Raw genomic sequence first — 19,895 nt, forward strand, 5'->3', positions numbered from 1 at the left:
GATTAACTTTCTTTACATAATTAGAGGTGTTAAATGTTGCTCTTAACTAAGATAACTTTATAGTTCATTTATTCGCTAAAATGTATCTTTTCTTAGCTTTATCGATAGAAAAATGATTCTAATATAATGTAAAGATAAAAATCAAACAGATAATCCATTGATTTAAAAATAAAAATACTTTCTAAAAACTTTTTAAAATTTTTATACACAAGTAATTTTGGCATTAGTAAATCGAAAATTTGTATCACCATTATAATTCCTCGACATTCTCCTCTAGGTACCGAAACGTTGCAATGATATTATCATGGATTTTGTCCAAGGCCTCAAGAACAGCCGTTTCGCCCAGCTTGGGATCAATGAACTTCATGGTGGAGAGCTCGTATAGAACGTTGGCAGCCTGTGTTCGGATTAATCCCCAGGTGACCCGAGAATCGTATTCGGCGGTATTCTGGACTGCCGTGATCGCTGCCTCGTGAAACGCCATCATGTTTTTGAGCATACCGATGGTCTTGAAGAAGGGACAGTAGGCGTCGTATTGACTGTAGGAGTTTTGCTGCAGGAAATCGTCCTTTATCATTTTGGCCGTCTCAAGGGTTATCTTGTCCTCTTCGTTCAATGACGACTTTCCCACTAGCTGGACGATTTCCGCCAGGTCATCCTCCTCCTGCAGCACCTTTTTGGCCTTTGCTCGCAACTTTGTGAATTCTGGATTGGGCTCCTCATAATATACGTCTAGTGTGCGCATGTACTTGGAATAGGATTGCAACCAATTCACAGATGGGAAGTGCTTCCTTTGGGCCAGCTTCTTGTCCAATCCCCAAAAGACCTGAACAATGCTCAGAGTGGCGGAGGTCACGGGGTCAGAGAAATCACCACCAGGAGGCGACACTGCTCCCACAATGGACACGGATCCCTCACGCTCGGGGCTACCCAGGCACTTGACCAGACCGGCTCTCTCGTAAAAAGAGGCCAATCGGGCTCCGAGATACGCGGGATAGCCAGCATCGGCAGGCATCTCCGCCAGACGTCCTGAGATCTCACGTAGCGCCTCCGCCCATCGAGATGTAGAGTCTGCCATCATGGACACGTGGTAACCCATGTCACGGAAGTATTCCGAGAGGGTGATGCCCGTGTAGATGGAGGCTTCTCGGGCAGCCACAGGCATATTGGAGGTATTGGCCACCAAGGCGGTGCGCTTCATTATTGACTCCATGGTTCCGTTGACATCAATCTCCAGTTGTGGGAAATCCCGAAGTACCTCGGACATTTCATTGCCTCTCTCACCGCAGCCAACGTAGATAATGACATCGGAGTTGGAGTACTTAGACAGGGACTAAAGTAAGGAGAGATTTAAAATAATGAAAATATATTTATAGTCCTTAAATCTGTGTAAAAGTGTTTACTAAGGCAATAAATTATTAAAATCAACTACCACGAAATGTCAAAAAAGTGGTAAAGTAGCAATACATTATTATTTTATCATTGAATCTAAGCAATATATTGTAAACTATTCATAAACCATTTTAATAATAAATGTATTTTAATAGACAAATGTGCCTAAAAAATAAATATATCGAAAAAATAGTATTGCTCATAAATTGTAATTAATTTCCATCAGATTTCGATAGATTATATTATTGAATCTAAAACAATATATCAAATAAAAATAACGTTTTCTAGGTTTCGGCCAACGCCATAAATTAATTCAATTGCTTTCCTTATGTAAACATTTATTATGGTAATCTCACCTGCGAGATGACAGTCTTTCCACAGCCAAAGGCGCCCGGAATGGCGGTTGTTCCGCCCTGGACACATGGAAAAAAGGCATCCAGGACCCGCTGGCCTGTCAGGAGTGGAGAAGTGCTGGGCAGCTTGTCTTCCACTGGACGACACTTGCGTACTGGCCAAACCTGGAGCATTGTATGCCGTGTGATCTCGTCGTTGAACTCGGTCTCTATGATCACGTCGTCCACGCAGTAGTTACCAGCAGGAGCTAACCACTTGACACGACCATTGCACCGCGGAGGTAACATCAGCCGGTGATCAGACATCATGCTGTTCTCAAAAACCGAGCCGTAAATATCACCACCGGTGATCAAATCTTCGATCTTGATTTTCCCGGGGGTATATGCATACGATATGTCTCTCGGCAGGGAGGGTATATCGATGCCTTTGGGCACGTAAATGGAATTGGTCAGTTCACTTATCGTTCGCAAGGGTCTCTGGATTCCATCGAATATACTGCCCATGATACCAGGACCCAGTTCCACAGAAAGGGGTTTTGCCCGTCTGAAAGACAGGATCTCCGACACTTACGCCTGACGTATCCTCGTATACTTGGATGGTGGCCATGTCGCCCTCGAGGCGAATGATCTCACCCACCAGCTGGGAGTGACCCACCCGAACCAATTCGTACATAGCGGCCCCGGCCATTTCCTCGGCATTCACCACTGGACCGGAAACTCCAAAGATTCGACCCATGTGCAGTACATCTTCTTCCTCGTCAAATGAATAGTGATGAGTATCCATCACCTCCTCCATACCCAAATGGGAATCATCAAGTTTAGAAGGGTCCAATGATATGCGCGTGTTCTTAGCGGATTGATTAGACAGCCGAATCGATGGTGCGCGTTCCGATTCTTTCAAGTCCTGGTCATTGGATTCGGTCGCAGTTTGGCGAATTTGGATGGGAGAGATTGCGGCGCCAAGTTTGGCCTCTGGTCGCTTACAGGTGCAGGTATGGCAGGTACACTTCTTAGCCGAGCTCGTCGGCATAGGTTTTGATTGACTTTCTTGGCTCGGTGAGTCGGAACCCCTAGGGGTGGAATGGTTGCTATCATCACTACTGTTGGTATTCGAGGTTAGCGGTGCAATCCAAGGCTTCCTGTCTTTATCCATTTTGATCAAAATAACATATACAATTTACAATTTCAGAAAAGAAATAATTTTGAAAAGTTCAAAGAAGCAAAGAAGGATATGGAATGACTAGGTAGATGATTCAGAAACGGACTTTATGTTAGCAAGAAAAATCAATTTTTCCAATAATTTTATAGATCCATATATACAGACAGTGAAACCCACATTCAATTACATTAAATGTATTTGTTGTTGCACTTTATTCGTACATTTAATATTTCATACTTTAAATATTTACATAAATTTAACAAACAAACAGGGAGAAAACATGACTTTTTTCACAAATAAACAAGAATTTCCATTCATTAAACAATAATACTATTTAAGCATGCATTTGTATTTGTGTCTTTTATGTATGTGTTTTGTGTGTGTGTGCGCCAGTGTCCGTGTACTTTTATTCAAGTGTATGTGTGTGCGTCTTTTGTTGCTGTTGTTGTAAATGGAAGTACATAGAAGGACGTTGTAGTTGTTGTTGTTGTAGCCTTGGGCGGATGGAGGCGTGGTTAGGGGAAGTATTAACCACAGGCCGGAATGTTTACATCTCTCGAAGGCACCAAGAAGTTGTGGAATTTGTTGGACTTTCGTTTCTCTTCGAATGCAGCACGGAATTGTTGGTGTTTGATTAGGTTTTTTCGGATGGTTTTTGACTGCTTTCATTTTTAAAAGTTAACTATATAACAAATATAAGATTAGAGTGTAAGAGTAGGCCCAACGCGGTCTCTAGTCCTCCAGATTCCTGAAGGCCTGCTGCAGGTCCTCGTGCAGCTGCTCGAAATCAGCCTTGATCTTGGCCTCACCATCCTTAACAGGGTCCTAAAATTGATTGGAAATGATTGGTTAATAAATCTCTATGTTAAAGAAAGTATATGTCAACCCACCTTAAACTTCATGGAAGACAGCTGGTACATAATGTTGCCCATAGCCTCACGGATCACGTTCCATGTGATCTTGTTCTCCGACTGGGCCGTCGACTCAACAGAGTGGCGGGCCAAGTCATAGAAGTCGATGATGTTCTTCAACATGCCCACGGTCTTGTAGAAGGGGCAGAAACGATCGTAGGAAGAGTAGGAGTTCTGCTGCAGGAAATCGTCCTTCAACAGCTTGGCAACCTCCAGAGTGATCTTATCGGTCTCAGCCAGAGAGGCCTTACCGACCAGCTGCACGATTTCAGACAGATCTTCCTCCTCCTGCAGGATCTCCTTGACCTTGGTACGCAGGGGCACGAACTCGGGGAAGTTCTTGTCATAGAAGTCATCCAGAGCACGCATGTACTTGGAGTAGGAAATCAGCCAGTTGATCGAGGGGAAATGCTTACGTTGGGCCAGCTTCTTGTCAAGACCCCAGAACACCTGTACGATACCCAGAGTGGCGGAGGTAACGGGATCGGAGAAGTCACCACCAGGAGGAGATACAGCTCCGACAATGGACACGGATCCCTCACGCTCGGGGTTACCCAGACACTTAACGCGACCGGCACGCTCGTAGAAGGAGGCCAGACGGGCACCCAGGTAGGCTGGGTAACCGGAATCGGCAGGCATCTCAGCCAAACGACCCGAAATTTCACGAAGAGCTTCAGCCCAACGGGAGGTGGAATCAGCCATCATGGACACGTTGTAACCCATATCACGGAAGTATTCAGATAGAGTGATACCGGTGTAGATGGAGGCCTCACGGGCAGCCACAGGCATGTTGGAGGTGTTGGCAACCAGGGCGGTACGCTTCATGATGGACTCGGTTACACCGTCGATCTCAACAGACAGCTCGGGGAAATCACGCAATACCTCAGACATCTCGTTACCACGCTCACCGCAACCGACATAGATGATGACATCGGAGTTGGAGTACTTGGACAGAGCCTGTGGAGAGTTAAGGATATTAATAAGGGGAACTTAAAAACACAATAAATAGTAATCCTCACCTGCGAGATCACAGTCTTGCCGCAACCGAAAGCTCCGGGAATGGCGGTGGTACCGCCCTGGACACAGGGGAAGAGCGAGTCGAGGACACGCTGTCCGGTGAGCAGGGGGTGGTTGGCGGGCAGCTTCTCAGTCACTGGACGTGGCTGACGCACAGGCCACACCTGCAACATAGTGTGCTTGGTGATCTCACCGTCGAACTCTGTCTCCAGGACGACATCGTCGACCTTGTAGTTGCCCGATGGGGCAATGTAGCGCACTGTTCCCTTGGCGCGGGGGTTCACGATCATCTTGTGCTTGACCAGGGTGTTCTCGTGCACCAGACCGTAAAGGTCACCTCCGGTGATGTGGGAACCGACCTTGACGTTCAGGGGGTTGAACTCCCAGCTGGCCACACGCGACAAACTGGGCACGTTCACACCCTTGGGGATGTAGATGGACTCGGTCAGCTCGTTAATGTCCTTCAGGGGACGCTGGATACCGTCAAAGATGCTGCCCATGATACCGGGTCCCAGCTCGACGGAGAGGGGCTTGCCGGTACGCAGCACGGGATCACCGACAGTCACACCAGAAGTTTCCTCGTACACCTGGATGGTGGCCATGTCACCCTCCAGACGAATGATCTCACCCACCAGCTCGTAATAGCCCACACGGACCAACTCGTACATAGCTGATCCAGACATGGCCTCGGCGGTGACGACTGGAATGAAGCGGTTGATGTGGTTAGTTGGGCTACATTTTTAGTCTGATATGTGAAGGTGTTTTAGTTTTAGAATTGGAGATTTAAGATTTGAATGTTCTTCTTTTGATAAAATGCTTGATAAAAACTACAATAATATGAAAAAGATATGATTTGGATAAGTTCTTAAATAATTTTGTTTATCTCCCATTGATAGTTATTATGAAGGAAGATTTCATACATTTAGAAATACAGATACTGCATTTTAAAAGCTATTATAAAAGGAAAAGATATTGAAACTTAGAAAGTTAACTTTTATGGGGTTAATTAAATGAAGGTTTTACACATACACACACAATACGTGTATACATGCTTGCTATACAAATCCATAATATTGAAAAAGTAAAAAAAAAAAACACGCGCTACATCATTAAATTAATAAATACTTACCAGGACCAGAGACAGCGAAGACACGTCCATATTTGGACTCACGCTCCTCATCATCGAAACGCTTAAGGTTGGACATTTTGCTTTATTCTGTTTCTACAACTGCAAGGGAAAATCGGAGAGGAAAAATTATAAAATGCTGGCTGGAAAAGGGCTGAGGTGAAAATTTTCTTATCACTAATTGCTGGTTTAGTTTTGTCAGCTGACAAAGAGAGCAGAGTAATTATCTCTCCCACGTACAGGTTAAGTTTCTAGAAAATCTACGTATTTAACCAATTTAAGGTTATATTTTATAACCAAAACCTACTAATCATTGATTTAATTATTTTTTTTAACTCCCCCTCTTCGATTATGCTGCGTAAAACTTAAAAGGTAGAGCTTTCGTTTCACGTGACAGAGCTTTGAAAGTTCGAAAAAGAGTAATTTGCTTAACTAATCGTTAAATAAATAAAATATTAACTGTGAAAAAACACACACAGGCTAACAATGTGAGCTGCAGAATGTAATTGAAATGCTTGTTTTTTTTTTTTTCAAAATATGCGGGTTTTAATATTTATCTGAAGAAAAAACAAGAGAGCTGAGAGTGGGAGAGCAACTCTCCGCTCTGGCTCTCTCCATTCGAGTTCGAATATTTGACAACTGCTTTTGACGTTGATCACAAGACTACTGTCATTGCCGTCAGCTGACAAATGAAAAAAAGTGGGTGAGGGAAAAGGAAAGAATTTCGATGCCGCCTTTTCATACCGAAGTCTCCATATTGGTTTTTCATTACCACAAAAAAAAACCGAAAACTCCAACTTCTGTTTCGAAGTTCGGAATAAGAGAGAAAGAGAGTAAGGAAGAGGCGGCGATCACAAGACCCGTGGTGCGACAGAGACGGGGCGAGCACGGGGAAAGGGGTCAGCTGACAAGGCAAAATATTTTCCACGAGCAAATTTTCACGATTTCATACCGCACTTTTCTGATCGGCTTTATAAAACTAATTAATTTTCTGTTTTTTCGATGGTTTTTCTTGTTTGTGTGTTTGTGCTGCACTTATTATCTAACACACTTGCAACTTGTGTGCGTGTTTTTCTCCTCCGCTTTGATCGCTACTTCGTCACTTTTTTCTGGGCGAATTCAAGGCGGATTTTAATGCCGCTTTTTTTAGCTATTTAATTCGTTGAGAACATTGTTTTACTTTACTTATTTTCTTGGTGGGCGTGTGTGGGGTGGTGGGTGTTCGGAGGTAAGCTTACTTTGCTGTGTCTTCGCGTTCACCTTGCGAACGTGTGATTGCTGAGTGTGATCCAACAGAACGAACTAAAACCGACTGAGAAATTGAACGTCGACGCTCGCACTTCGAAAAGCTCTCCTTGGCGATTCGATTTCGATATCTTCCAGTTCGATCGTGAGCTTTGTGATCGCGAGCTTCGAAACGAAGTTGTGAGCTGATATCGAATGCGAGCGAAGCTTTTGCCAATCGGAGAGCGAGAGCGAGATGGCGGGAGTAGAGGGTTATGCACAGAAGGGAGATGGAGCTAAGTATCGGTGTGGCCACACTGGCTTGAAGAAGTGTGAGGGTTGATCGTAGAGTTTTAGGTTTTAATTGAAGTTAATAATTATTCATATAAAGTTTTTTAGAATTTTGTATTATAAAGAGCAATTAGAAAGTTAACATATTTTAACTTATTTAATTTCGTGATAATAAACATCATAATCATAAACAGATTATTACTAAACGAAGAACTATGTATATATGTACATTCCTCTTCCGATTAAGACCATAAACTATAAATAGCTGGTCCAATTATAAGTATATATTTTAAATTTTTAAAACAAGAAATCATAACATATAACATGGTAAAGTATGCCCCGAAATTAAATTAATTTTGTACATGCTCAATTTCTTCCACTTATATTGCATGGTTTTAAATGCCCTCAATAAAAATTGCCATCAATTAATCATGCAAGCCATTAGTTTGCTATTTAAATGCACAGAAATGCAATTTTAAATTAATCAATTCGCGATAATTGTCTGAGCGAGGGTCGCTTAAAACCCTCTTTATTCGCCCAATAATAAATAAGTAAATAAAAAAAATTTCATTTCCTCCTTCCTTTTTTTTTTCCCCATGTTGAGCAAAGAATAAAACTCACTGTGGTGGCAAAAACTTTGATTAAAATTTGCATTGAAAAAAGATATTTACCGATGATTTAAATCTTTTTTTGCTGTCCTACTCTTTTGCCTCTTTTATCCATTCCTCCATCTGCTCTTGTTCTAGTTAGGAGTCGATTTTTGCCCCTCTTTGTCTTGTTGTTTTTTGTCCAGAATCAATCAGTGAAAATGGCGAAAAAGTTAACAGACAATAAGGTTAAGCTATGAGCGTTGTTTTAATACTCTTACCAATTTCACACGGTACAAAAAAATAAAAGAATCATAAAAAATAATATATGTATATTCAATTTACAATAATAAACTAGTCAGTTTATTCTTCAATCCACCCCAGATTACAGGTACTACGGGTAGAATCTGATATTAGATAACTTTATCATAAGCGGGAGCAAGATTGGATGTTTGAAATTGTTTGTTCTATCAATTAGAACGATCGCATGAAGATGTAAACACATTTAATAATTACGTGTGACATCTCGTTGACTAATTTGAAAATTCGGATATAAATAAAACTCAAATTCCAATGCAGATTTATTACAAAAATAAAATGCAGTCCGTATACTGTACAAGTTTCGTACTTCTGATCTCTGGATTTATGACGGAGGCCGTGTCGGTTGTCAAAGATGCAAGGAATCTAGTAAGCTCTTTAATATAAAATACATTTTTTAATAAGGTCCTAAAAAGTGTTATTTAAATTAGAGATCCTGGGAGTATACATTAATAGCGGTATCGCTAACGACAAGTAATCCCGATTTGGGCGGAGGAGAATGTAATATCGTTCGCATTGCTCGGGGAGAATATGGACTGAGTGGTAGCCTTTATACTAATGTAGATGTTCCCGATGATATGGAAATGGATACAAAAATCTATCGCAGCACCGATGGCGGTGAGACCTTCCAGATCCAGCCGTATTCCATACCCCGACAAACTGTTTATCAGGCCATGAATAATTTCTACAAGAAAATCATCATGCCAAGTGCCGCCGACTGCTCGAATTTTCCTCAGTTCAATGACACTTTGGTTTTGATTTCGGCCCAGAAGTTCACATTCGAAAGGTGCCAGGTAAGAACAGATGAATTTCCGCAATATGTTCCGAACGGCCTGTACAAAGGCGTTATTCGCACATATGGAATATTTGAGATCACCTGGGAGGGACTCTTCGATATCACGCAGAAGGTCTTTTAGAAAAGGAAACAGGAACTTGCCTTAATGGGTCAATCTCAACTATTATTTTATTCAATTAGAAAATAGTTAAAAGCGAAATGGTAAACAATTGTTAAAAATGGAGCTTAAAAATTATGCATACCTGTGAAAAAATTATATTAGCAATCGTTAAGAATCAATAATTACGAATCAATTATATACTAAAATATATGTTATTAAATACTTGTTTAAAAATGCAACTTGCACATGTAATAGCATAGAAAATCTTTTGGAATTTTATTTTTTATGAAGTTTGCTTTTCCTAAGCAAATTATTTTTCTCAGTGCCTCACCGCTCAGATTGATTTTGCTAAATTTTCGGATTGCAGTCAGCAAAAGTGGCAACTACAACGTAAATCCATGCTTACAAAGTAGTCAAACAGTCAAAGTCCCGATGTTTCAGATGCAAAAGATACGGATATATATAAGTCAGGGGCGTTGGATGTTGGATGACAGGGGGATTGGTAAATTCAAACTCCCGCTTTTTGCATAACTTATAAATCGATGACGTTGGCGAGAGCGCATCTCGAGTCGGGACATTTGCATAATAAGGCAGCCAGTGCATGTGGCATGCAGTATCCAGCATGTAGCATGAGCAGCATGAGAATCTGCCTGCGATTCATTGGAAAATTCTGAGGGGGCCGGGGGGTGAGATCCCCCGCATTGCAGATGAGTGTGAGTGACTGAGTGTTTTGGATTCTGTGTCAAAATGGCGCAGAAAAATGCTTGAGTGGAGCTGACTGCAGAGCACCAAAGTGGAATGAATTTGACACATCGAAGCTAAGATATGCACCCCTTGCCACTCGATTCCCAAGGCACTTTGCTGTGTTTCTCGGTGTGTGTGCTCGTAAGTGTCCTGGCTAAAATCCTTTTCATGTATATTAGAATTATGAGCTAAAATGTACGCCAATCATGTTTTTCCTTGACATTTAGTTCATTTATATAAAGATTTTTCTTGTAGGAATAGTTAAAAAAACTAGAAAAACTTTGTTGTGTTACAAAGGAAACATGAATTGTAAAAACTTTCTAGTTCTTTTGCTATGTTTTTCACTTAAAATTTGCCTTGAACATCCATTACTATTTATATAAAATAGTAAAAAAAAAACGTAAATTAGTAAAATATTTGCATACAAAATATTCATATTTTTCCAGTACAGCTTAAAATATTATTATAATGATGTTGAGTTCCACAATAAGTCTACTCTTCGTTTTTGATTCTTTTTTAACCTCTAGGCTCTGCTAACTTTTGCCCGAAATCTGCATATCATATATTCCGTATAACTTTATTTTCGTTGAGAGATATTTCGACTGCTATCTTTCTGTTTCTGCCATTCGCTGTCTATATATATATAGATATATATGTATATGCATGGATAACTGTATACATTAAGTCATAACTTCATTTGGCGGCCATGGGCATTCATTTAGTTTATGTTTGTGCAACTCGCGTACATCCAGAACCTTCCATATCTCTGCCCATCTCGATAAATTCATTTGGGTCTTGTTAGGAAGGCTCCGAACCGCCAGCACCACCACTAGGACCACCCAGCCATTGGCTAATCTTGTTGCGCATTGCCATAATTTTCAATTTACATGCACCCAGCGACTCCTGCCCCCCTCTCATTTACCACCCACTGCTCTCCTTCCTCGCCACTCTACAAGTTCCAACGAACAGGAGCCATCCGGCGAGTCAGTCCGGGCGTTATATTGGTCACAATAAATTGACTGCAATGGCACGGCCATGTTTGTGTGTGTGTCTGTCTTCGGTCGAGTGCGGGTGTATGTGCACTGGAAGAAATGTTGTGTGATATATAAAATCTAAGTTAATGTTAATATAGCTTAATACAAATATTATACCCAAACTTGCCTTAAATTTTTTATCAATTTCATTATTTTCTTATCTAACTGATAACACGAGTTGCTTATCAGCTTAAAAAACGCTTCAATTTGCTTTTATCTTTAATCTTTTAAAGTAATTATGTGTGGTGAGCAAAATTTCCAATATCAGCAAAATTTTAAAATAATCAAGAAGAAATAATAAAAATAAAATTTATGTGAAAATTCAATAATTTTTTCCAGTGCACCTGTGTATCGTGGCAGTCGTTGTCCTTTGCTTCCATTCGCTTGATTATGGCCTGCAGTTACCACACCCCGTCATCACTCTACCCTCGACGATCGGGCTTCACATTTCCGTAGCCCCCTAACATTACACTGCAGTTGCATTAGGCGCTGACGTCATATACCACCCACCACTTTCCCCTCTAGAACCCCATCGATGCGGAGTGCAACATTTCGATTTGCGCCATCATCGTGGGCATCGTGTCCTTTGTCCCGGCGTGCCTAATCATTGACACATTCATTGATGCATCCGAGCGCATTCTGGCATATTTACGAGCTGTCCTAATTGTCCCCAAGCAGATGCATCACCCCAGCAAATTTAAGCCCAAATGACCCCAACCTTGGCTATAATGGTCAATTTCTTTGCTCTTTTCGGTGGTCCTCTTAATTTGCCTATTATTTATGTTTATTTTTAAGAGGTTCTTGGTTTTAAACATTGAATTTAAGCAGAAATGTTGAGCCAAATTAAACTTTTAGACAGCTAAATTAGTTTTCTATGTAAAGAACTAACAAATATCGCGGAAGTTTCCCCTTTTCAGTAAATGGTTAAGCCTTTTGGCAGAAAAATAAGGGTGCACTTTACCACAGCAAACAGAGAACAGACTTTGCAACAGCAAAAGAGCCAAACAACAACATGGCTGTAACCAGGACCAAAAGTCAAGGCAGAAGAAGAAGCTTTTGGTCCTCATAAACAATAAACTTTTCCACATACACACACACTCACTCACTTGGGAGGCTGAAACTAATTTGCAAGAACATTGAAAATCCCTTAAAACTGCTGCACTATCTGCCAGCCAGTCTCAGATTGCAAATACTAAAATGGGTGTGGGGATTACAAAGATGGGGGTATTAAATAAAGGAAATAAAATATTTAATCAAGACGGAAAATTTTCTTTAATTTAAAATACGAGAAAACTTAAAATTGATTTATTATCAGAATTGCCATAAAAATAAAACTTAAATAATAAATAACCCTTTTCGGTTACTCATTATTGGTAAATTTTTAATCTATTTACTGTTTTTTCGATATAAAAAGATTTATTTCCATAATTTTAAAGTTCAAAGATCTTCAACGTTCTCTGTAACTTTTAATTATTAATATTAGTATATATTAATTTATGGTATTTAGAAACCACTCCTTAACTAGTTCTCAAACTGAAACCATAAACCCAAATTGGAGAGCTTCTCGCCCGCTTGCTCCTCCTCCTAATGGCTCCCACGAGGGGTTGTGTGTGTGTGGTGGCGGCACTTAACCTCTGACCCCCTAGAAAACCTCTTGTACCCCATCCACTGGCCAACTTCATCAGCGTTCACATTTCCCCGCCCTCATGCTGGTGGAAACTGTGCAACTTGTGTGTTGCGCATTTCAACTTAACTGAATTATTAGCCGACTTGTGTGAATTATGATCTCTTAGTGCTGATACACCAGCCCACACGGCAATGCCTGGTTTGCTCTCCCGTACCCCTTCACGGCAACCTTTACACCCCATCCTCCCATGTGCGGGGCATCCCCACAAGCTGACGCCACTGTTGCACTCTCAGCCACTTTCGTTAATGCATTTGCCCAGTGGCCATGTGGGATTCTTGTTGCTCCTGCCCCTGCTCCATACTCCAGGTTTTCCCATATTTGTTGTTGCTGCTCAGGCAATTTTCAAAAAACAATAACAGAAACAACATATACGCAAACACTTGCACAGGGAAAAGGGATATTATATTCTTAGCTGAATTCCGTTTTGATTTAAGAAGTTTACATATCTGATTTCCCAACCATAGGATTATAGGTTTTTTTACATTTTTACAAGTTGTAATATAGGCTTCCCAGTTTTTCTCAGTGTAACTATAGTTATGCGAATTTCAACTGTTGACTGTTCACCTTGCAGTTACAACTCACACAAAATCCAAAAAGACGAAAGCTGAGCCAGACAAAAACTTGCTTTTTGAGCCCCAGATGAAGCTTCTTCTCCGGTCTGGGTCTACGGCTTTTGTTATATTCATGCTGTTGTTATTGGTCTTTGCAGTTGTTGTGCGGCAATGCAGGATCCAGATCCCAATGGATCTGGCATACATTTTTTTATACTCTGCTTCCCACAGATTGCAGCATAACTCATGCCAGGGAGAGCCAGCGGAAAACCGAAAATAAAGGGGAAGGCAAGTGTAGTTATGGGAAAAGAAGATTGAAATACTCTTGAGAAAGGTAAGAAAACATTGAAATCCATTTCATTTTTGAAAGTAACTTCTTGAAGATTGATTAAAGAGGTTCAGAAAAATATAATTTCATAAATTTTACACTTAAATATTTTACTTAAATCTATAGATAAATTTTGAAATAAATTTGAAAAAACCAAAATTTAAGTATTTGGTTGAACTCCCTGTGAGAGGGCATCGTCAAATGCTTTTAGGCTCAGACGAACTTTACTTAACCCCGACCTCTATTGTCCTGCAGACCCCTACGTCCTTTAGCCTTCATCCATTCTCCAGTTGGTTGAAAATGATTTATGACGCTGGTCGTAGGGATTAGCATATGGAACCAAACAGAGCCGGTTGTCCTGGCTGGTTCCTTGCCCTTCTTGGCCCGGCCCAACTCCCCAACGGCTGCTCCAACTAAGCCAGTTTCCGTTTGTTTGCTTAGGCTAGAAAATGGACAAGATTTGGGCTAAAATCGAACCGGAAATGGCTTAAGCAAACACAGACACACACGTTGCCATGCATATATGTACGCTAAAGTGTGCAAATCTCAGTGTGAGTGTGTGTTGGGACAGAATGGCAAGTAAGGGAATGACCTGCAGTATGCGTAATTAACCTTTGGCACGGTAGGGTTAGTCTCTCTTACTCTCTCTGTGCCATATTCATATTTCACTTACCTTTTGGCAATTAGTTCATTGCAGGTGTGTGCAAAAGGGACAGGCCAAACATCGCCAATTGATCTGTGAACCCTTGGCCAAAGATGGCTCAGATTTTGCTCCTAATTATGTTTTCTTTAATCTCCCTGATGAGCTTGTGTGAGTGCGTGGCAAATATGTCCTGCATAATCTCTTTTTAAGCAGATACAAGCATGAATACTTGCTGTTTTCGGGCGGTAATTTAAAGATAACTATGACAAGTCCTCAAAAGACATTTTGTGTTCATTATACATGTTAAGCTATATGGGACATGGGCGTCATATTCGGTGACCTGAATGGGCTTTGAATGCGATTACAGCATGGAGTACATGTTAAATATTATATCTAAGTGAACAAGGACTACTACTATTCCAGCTTATAAGATGATTTAGTTTACCAAAGATGTAAACAAAACATTGAAAAGAGTTCTTAACTGGGTCTGAATGATCTGTTTTTAATGCTTACAAAATACAAAATAAAATAGTAAAAATCCTAAGAAGGTCAACTGGAAGTTTAATGATGTCCATGATCGTGTTCGCTGCTTTGTTTCTTGGATTTATGCCACTTCTTTTTGTGGTCTTCGCCACCTTTCTTGCCGTGCTCCTTTTTGTGGCCCCACTTCTTGGACTCCTCGTGCTTCTTCTTGTGTCCCTTGTGACCCTTCTTCTTGTGGCCCTTCTTGCTGTGACCCTTCTTGCCGTAGTGCTCCTCGTGTCCACCCTTTTTGTGATGACCCTTCTTGAAGCTGCTGCCTTTTTTATGCTTCTTGGACTCTTCGAATCCGCCGTGCTTCTCCTCACCGCCCTCATTGTGATCCTCGTCGTAGAACTTTTTCTCCTTTTTGTTCTCGTCTAGTTTGTGGACATTGTGCTTGCCCTTGATGGAGTGACCCTTTTTGTAGGAGCCATGATCCTCGAACTCGCTGCCCTTTTCGCCCTTGGAGCCCTTCTTCTTCTTTTTGTGATGCGACTCGGAGTGCTTGTGCTTCTTCTCGTGACCCTCCTCCTCGCCGTGCTCCCCTTTCTTGCCCTCCTTATCGTGGTGACCCTTCTCACCCTTCTCGGAGTGCTCGTCGTGCTTGTGACCCTTCTTACTTTTGCCTCCTTTTTTGTGGAAGTGCTCGCTGTGATGCTCCTCGCCAGACTCCTCCTCGCCGCCCTCGGAGTGTTCTTCGTGCTTTGTGGCGGCCACCAACTGATCCGGTTCCTGAAATATAAATAAAATGGTCAGAAATTGCATATACATTAAAGAAAAACAAGTTGATTTCAACGTGGCGTATACTTTTTCTCTCAATAATTGGCGGTTTTCTTACCGGTTCCTTCTTCTCCGCGAAGTATGGCTGAAAATCCTCAAAGTCCTGGCCAAGCAGCGCCGCGCTTATGGCCATGGCTCTGTCGGGCGTTGAGTGAAGGGCCAAAACTCTGGCCAGAAGCCCCAGCAGCGTTATCAGTTGCCAAGCCGGCCACATAGCTGATGCCACTGCTGCTCCTTGTTATCCTAGATGGCTGCCGTCCTTCGTATTCCTCTGTGTTTTGTTGGTGAGGCTGCCACGCCCGCTTATCGCCGTCTACTGGACTCGCCTCGAGCCGCCAAAGCTTTTTATCCACACTCCTCCGTTCCCTGCCCAGTTTGTGGCTGATTTGCCAACTTTGCTGCCCGGCTTTTTGCAACCCTTTTTATTTGGGTTTCGTTTCGGTGTATTGCGTTTGGTAGGAGGTACTACAAAGGTATATAATGCGTTTTATATTTAATATAATATTTTAATTTATGAATATTGTATTTGGTTTTTAGTGGTTGAATTTCTGTACAGGTCATGTGGTTTTCAACATGTGGTATTATAAATATTAATAAATCGAGTGGATATCATTTTAGACCTCAAATTCAGTGTGTTTTATTTTATCTTTTATGGTTCATTTTGAAAATATTTTTATTTTATTGGGTGTCAAATAGTCGAAAGAGTTCTTAGGCTTTTTTCTTTGTTATTTGGTTTTTTGTTTGATTGTTTCAAATGTTTCTTTTGTCTTTAAGTGCATAACGTTGTTCCCGAAAGCAAAAACCCTTCGAACTGGCCAACTTCTTGTGGCTTGGCTCTGCCGCTGTTGCCGCTGTTGGTCAAAAACAAGCGACTTTTGTTATGCTGCACATTGCAAAACCGAACCAATTCAGTTGGTATTGTTGTTGTCATTGGAAATTACCAGGCCAGAAGTCCGAGATGCAATGCCCACGTGGCACAGTAGGTCTTATTGTCTTCCGATTGGTTAAGTTCGACGACAGTTGGATGATAGATTCGTAACAAGGCAACGCCCTCTCCCCAATCAGTCATCAATCATGAGCATTGCTGTTTGCCGGCTTGATTTTCAACTTAATTAATAATTTATTGGCCACTTGTGAGTGTCTTGTATGCGGTTGATTGATAACAACAGAAGGGATTTGACCACAATACCGCCTGTAGATAAGAGGGAGAAGGGTCTGCGATAATAATCAAAGCTTGTGGGTGTTATGAACACCAGAGATGTCAATAAATATGGCTTACACGATGTTAATGATTTAATTTAACAATTTAGACATGTAAATGACAGTGATGTAAGAATTGGTTTTACCATTTAGTATTTCATATTTGACAAATTGCTTACTACATTCTATTTAACTTGATTAAGATGTTTACAGGTGTCTCTCGAAAATGAATTGGTTCTTGTCTCTCTTGACTTTGGTTAAGTCTTTACCCTTTTTGGGTAACGTTTGTCCCTTTGTACTTTACTACTTTACTACCTTGAGATGCTTTCACCTTTCCTAAGGAAGATAAACTTGGTTGGGGGTTTTTTAGAGATATCCCCACATAATTTTATACCTCTTTAAATCTTATAATTTACAATAGTTATATATTTACAATACTTCTTAAGCCATCAAAGCTGTTTAAGGTTCTCCTATCATTTTGTTTTTTAGTTGACCCACATTTTTCCGTACTTAAGTACTCCTCCCGGAGGCATATTTCCGGATCTCCTCCCTGGCCACTTCCGGAGTCACGTCGACACCTCGACCGTATTTATGCGCCCGATGCGACGCCATAAAGTTTCCGGTTTGCGTTATAAATACACGTCTTAAAGTTATTCCATCTGCCTCTCGGTTGCCCGTTCAGCACCTCTCTTAATCCTCTCTTTTTTATTCCGCCGGTATTTGGCCATTTCTTTTGGTTTCATCTTTGGGGCCCAACCTGGTCGCAGGAAATGCATTTTAAATGTCGGCGGCGACATAAATAAACCGTTAATGTTAACATGGAGTGCAGGAGGAGAAGGAAGTAGGTGGTACATGGGATGCGTTGGCTTAATTTATGAGCAGCGGCAACAAGGACAAACGAGGAATTTCATTCGATTTCGCATTTCGCATTTCCATGCCATTCGATTCGATTCGATTTGGGCGAGAAATTCCTTCTCGCCCGCTTTGCTGGCTAAAGTTTGACAGCCACTTGGCACCTTCAGAACTTTTTTCTAGCCAACCCTCCTTCAACCATTGAATTTGCCCACCAAACGGTTTTTGTGCTCCTGCTACTCCAAACTGTCCCCAGTTCCCCGGCTGCTTTCGCATTCACACAAAGTTCAGTAGTTGGCCAAAAGTCACTTGGCATGCATATAAATTGTCAGCCATTAAATTTGCATTGACATTTTGGCCGTGTTTTTTAACCCACCGCCGCCCAGCACAGGCATCTAGACCTCCTTTGCCCTCCGCTCCGATGGCACCCAGACCCTCTGGATTTAGCCGGGTGATTTATCTATGCACTCTTTGATTGCATGGAGCTGCGAGCATTGAGGGCAAATTCTCGACGACTCGACGAGTTTTGTTTGCCATGTTTTGGTGCTTGTTTTTATTGAATTTCCTGAATTAATTTGCCAACATCAGGCTGAATATATACGTAAAACTAAACAGAAAGTAGCTGTAGTAGAGTGCGATGCGACAAATACTCTTATACGGTCTTGAAGTGATAGTCAAAACGGATATTTTTTAAAATTAAAATCCGTTTTTTAAAATTTCCTTAAACGTCATATCAACATCTAAGCAAAAAACTATTTATTTGATATTTTAATTGTATTTTTAGAAAATTCCATTCAAATAGTAAACCTTCAGAAAGTGTATTATAAACTATAGGATCTAAGGGAACATCACAAAAAAGCCAGAGAGAGCGATAAAAAAGTCTGTGGAACGTTGATTAAACTTGGCTTGGCATTGACATGAGTCGAGGAGTTGCATCCACTACACAGATTCAATCCGGATCCGGATATCTTTTCAGGTTGGTCCAGCAATTAGCCTAATACCCAAGGACCTGGTGGCTTTCTCGCTTGGCTTTTAGCCATATTGAGACCACCAACAGTCATTTCTCCCATGTGTCCCAATCATAATCAAAAAAGGTTCACCCACAGTCCCACCAACCGTATTTTTTTTTTTTCTTCTTCAGGATTTATGTAATCACATCGGAAGGAGAGGTTGGTCAAGAGAGGGCATTGACTAAAGGCTTAATTGTGACTCTGTGTGTGTGGGGGCTTACCATGAAAAGAAATCTCGAAATCTTCTCCAGGTAATCATTTCATTATCATTTCATTTGCCAGGACACTTCTTAGTAATTCATTCGAATTGGGGCAAAAAGTTTCGTCCTAATTTGTTGGTCGGTTTTTCTAGAGAGTTCTTGGATGAATGAAGATATTATCGATGAAATAAGGATAGGGAATTCAGGCTGTAAAGGATAGTTAAAGACTTTTTATGCAATAAGTAATATAAATAGCCTTTTGCTTTTAACTTTTGCTTATTTTTATTCCACAAATTTCAATAAGAATTTTATCAATAAAATCGATTTCATTCAACCAATTTACAGCTATTGGCAATTACCTTTTAATAGTTTTTAAATCAAAAATTTCTCTGCAGATTTTATTCAAAAGAAGCTGCTCTGTCATTCACATAAACATTTAATTTTTCGTGTAAATTAAATTTCCTTCGCTTCCTTTCCCTTGTTGCCTCAAATACTGACAGGTGCCTGGGGTCAACTAGCCGAAGGTGAAAGCATTCCCGTTAAACGTTATTTACCCGCAAGCGCTTTCAAATGTTTTGCACCAAGAACCAGCAACCCTTGTCGCCTTTTCCAAGCTCCTTGGAGACGCTTTAGGGCGCAGTCTTTAGCTCGCCACGTTTATTTATTGCAACGTTTTTGACAAGCTTTAAAATATCCTCGCTAAACTTTGATCGCCCTGGCGATGTGGAAAATCTGCAACCTCCCTAGGAGCAGATTCTGATGCAGTGAGAGGAAAATGTTACCCTTTGATAAGTTAAGATAAAGATTCCTGTAAAATTATTGTTGAATGGCTGCCTAGTAGTAGTATTACAAGGAAGGTTTGAAACTTAATTAAGTTGTTCATGCTACCTTGCCTACTTTTAGGCAGCATGTATAATCACTATAAGTAGTAGCTTCCAAACTGTTACTCAATCGTTGCTCAAAACCATGTACTGGAAACTTGTATTATTATTTTCAAATATTTAAGTAAACGTTTTTCTTATAAATATATTTCTGTGTATACCCCCCGCCAGCACGTGCTGGCTTTGGTT

General features: G+C 41.0%; 4 protein-coding genes across 4 annotated transcripts; 1 reads left to right on the forward strand and 3 right to left on the reverse strand.

The window, feature by feature from the left end:
* Positions 1–166: 166 nt before the first annotated feature.
* On the reverse strand, positions 167–2,930 carry LOC108108003 (V-type proton ATPase catalytic subunit A). The gene is given in 3 exon segments (XM_017215861.2): positions 167–1,333; positions 1,749–2,282; positions 2,284–2,930. Coding segments are annotated over 3 exon segments (2,232 nt in total). The 5' UTR covers positions 2,899–2,930; the 3' UTR covers positions 167–250.
* Positions 2,931–3,087: 157 nt separating this feature from the next.
* Positions 3,088–7,296, reverse strand: LOC108108387 (V-type proton ATPase catalytic subunit A). The gene is made up of 5 exons (XM_017216441.2): positions 7,197–7,296; positions 5,962–6,060; positions 4,835–5,532; positions 3,795–4,772; positions 3,088–3,729 (listed from the first exon to the last, which is right to left on the reverse strand). Exons 2-5 carry the CDS (start codon positions 6,035–6,037, stop codon positions 3,637–3,639), a joined length of 1,845 nt encoding a protein of 614 aa, XP_017071930.1. The 5' UTR covers positions 6,038–6,060; positions 7,197–7,296; the 3' UTR covers positions 3,088–3,636.
* A 1,391-nt stretch (positions 7,297–8,687) lies between these two features.
* LOC108108093 lies at positions 8,688–9,502 on the forward strand. Its single transcript, XM_017215992.2, has 2 exons — positions 8,688–8,747; positions 8,810–9,502. Exons 1-2 carry the CDS (start codon positions 8,706–8,708, stop codon positions 9,293–9,295), a joined length of 528 nt encoding a protein of 175 aa, XP_017071481.1. The 5' UTR covers positions 8,688–8,705; the 3' UTR covers positions 9,296–9,502.
* Positions 9,503–14,759: 5,257 nt separating this feature from the next.
* On the reverse strand, positions 14,760–15,777 carry LOC108108136 (high mobility group nucleosome-binding domain-containing protein 5). The gene is made up of 2 exons (XM_017216066.2): positions 15,622–15,777; positions 14,760–15,515 (listed from the first exon to the last, which is right to left on the reverse strand). Exons 1-2 carry the CDS (start codon positions 15,775–15,777, stop codon positions 14,823–14,825), a joined length of 849 nt encoding a protein of 282 aa, XP_017071555.1. The 3' UTR covers positions 14,760–14,822.
* Positions 15,778–19,895: the final 4,118 nt, after the last annotated feature.

Source organism: Drosophila eugracilis, unplaced genomic scaffold (genome assembly GCF_018153835.1).
Source record: "Drosophila eugracilis isolate 14026-0451.02 unplaced genomic scaffold, ASM1815383v1 contig_445, whole genome shotgun sequence".
In the NCBI taxonomy this organism is placed as follows: domain Eukaryota; kingdom Metazoa; phylum Arthropoda; class Insecta; order Diptera; family Drosophilidae; genus Drosophila; species Drosophila eugracilis.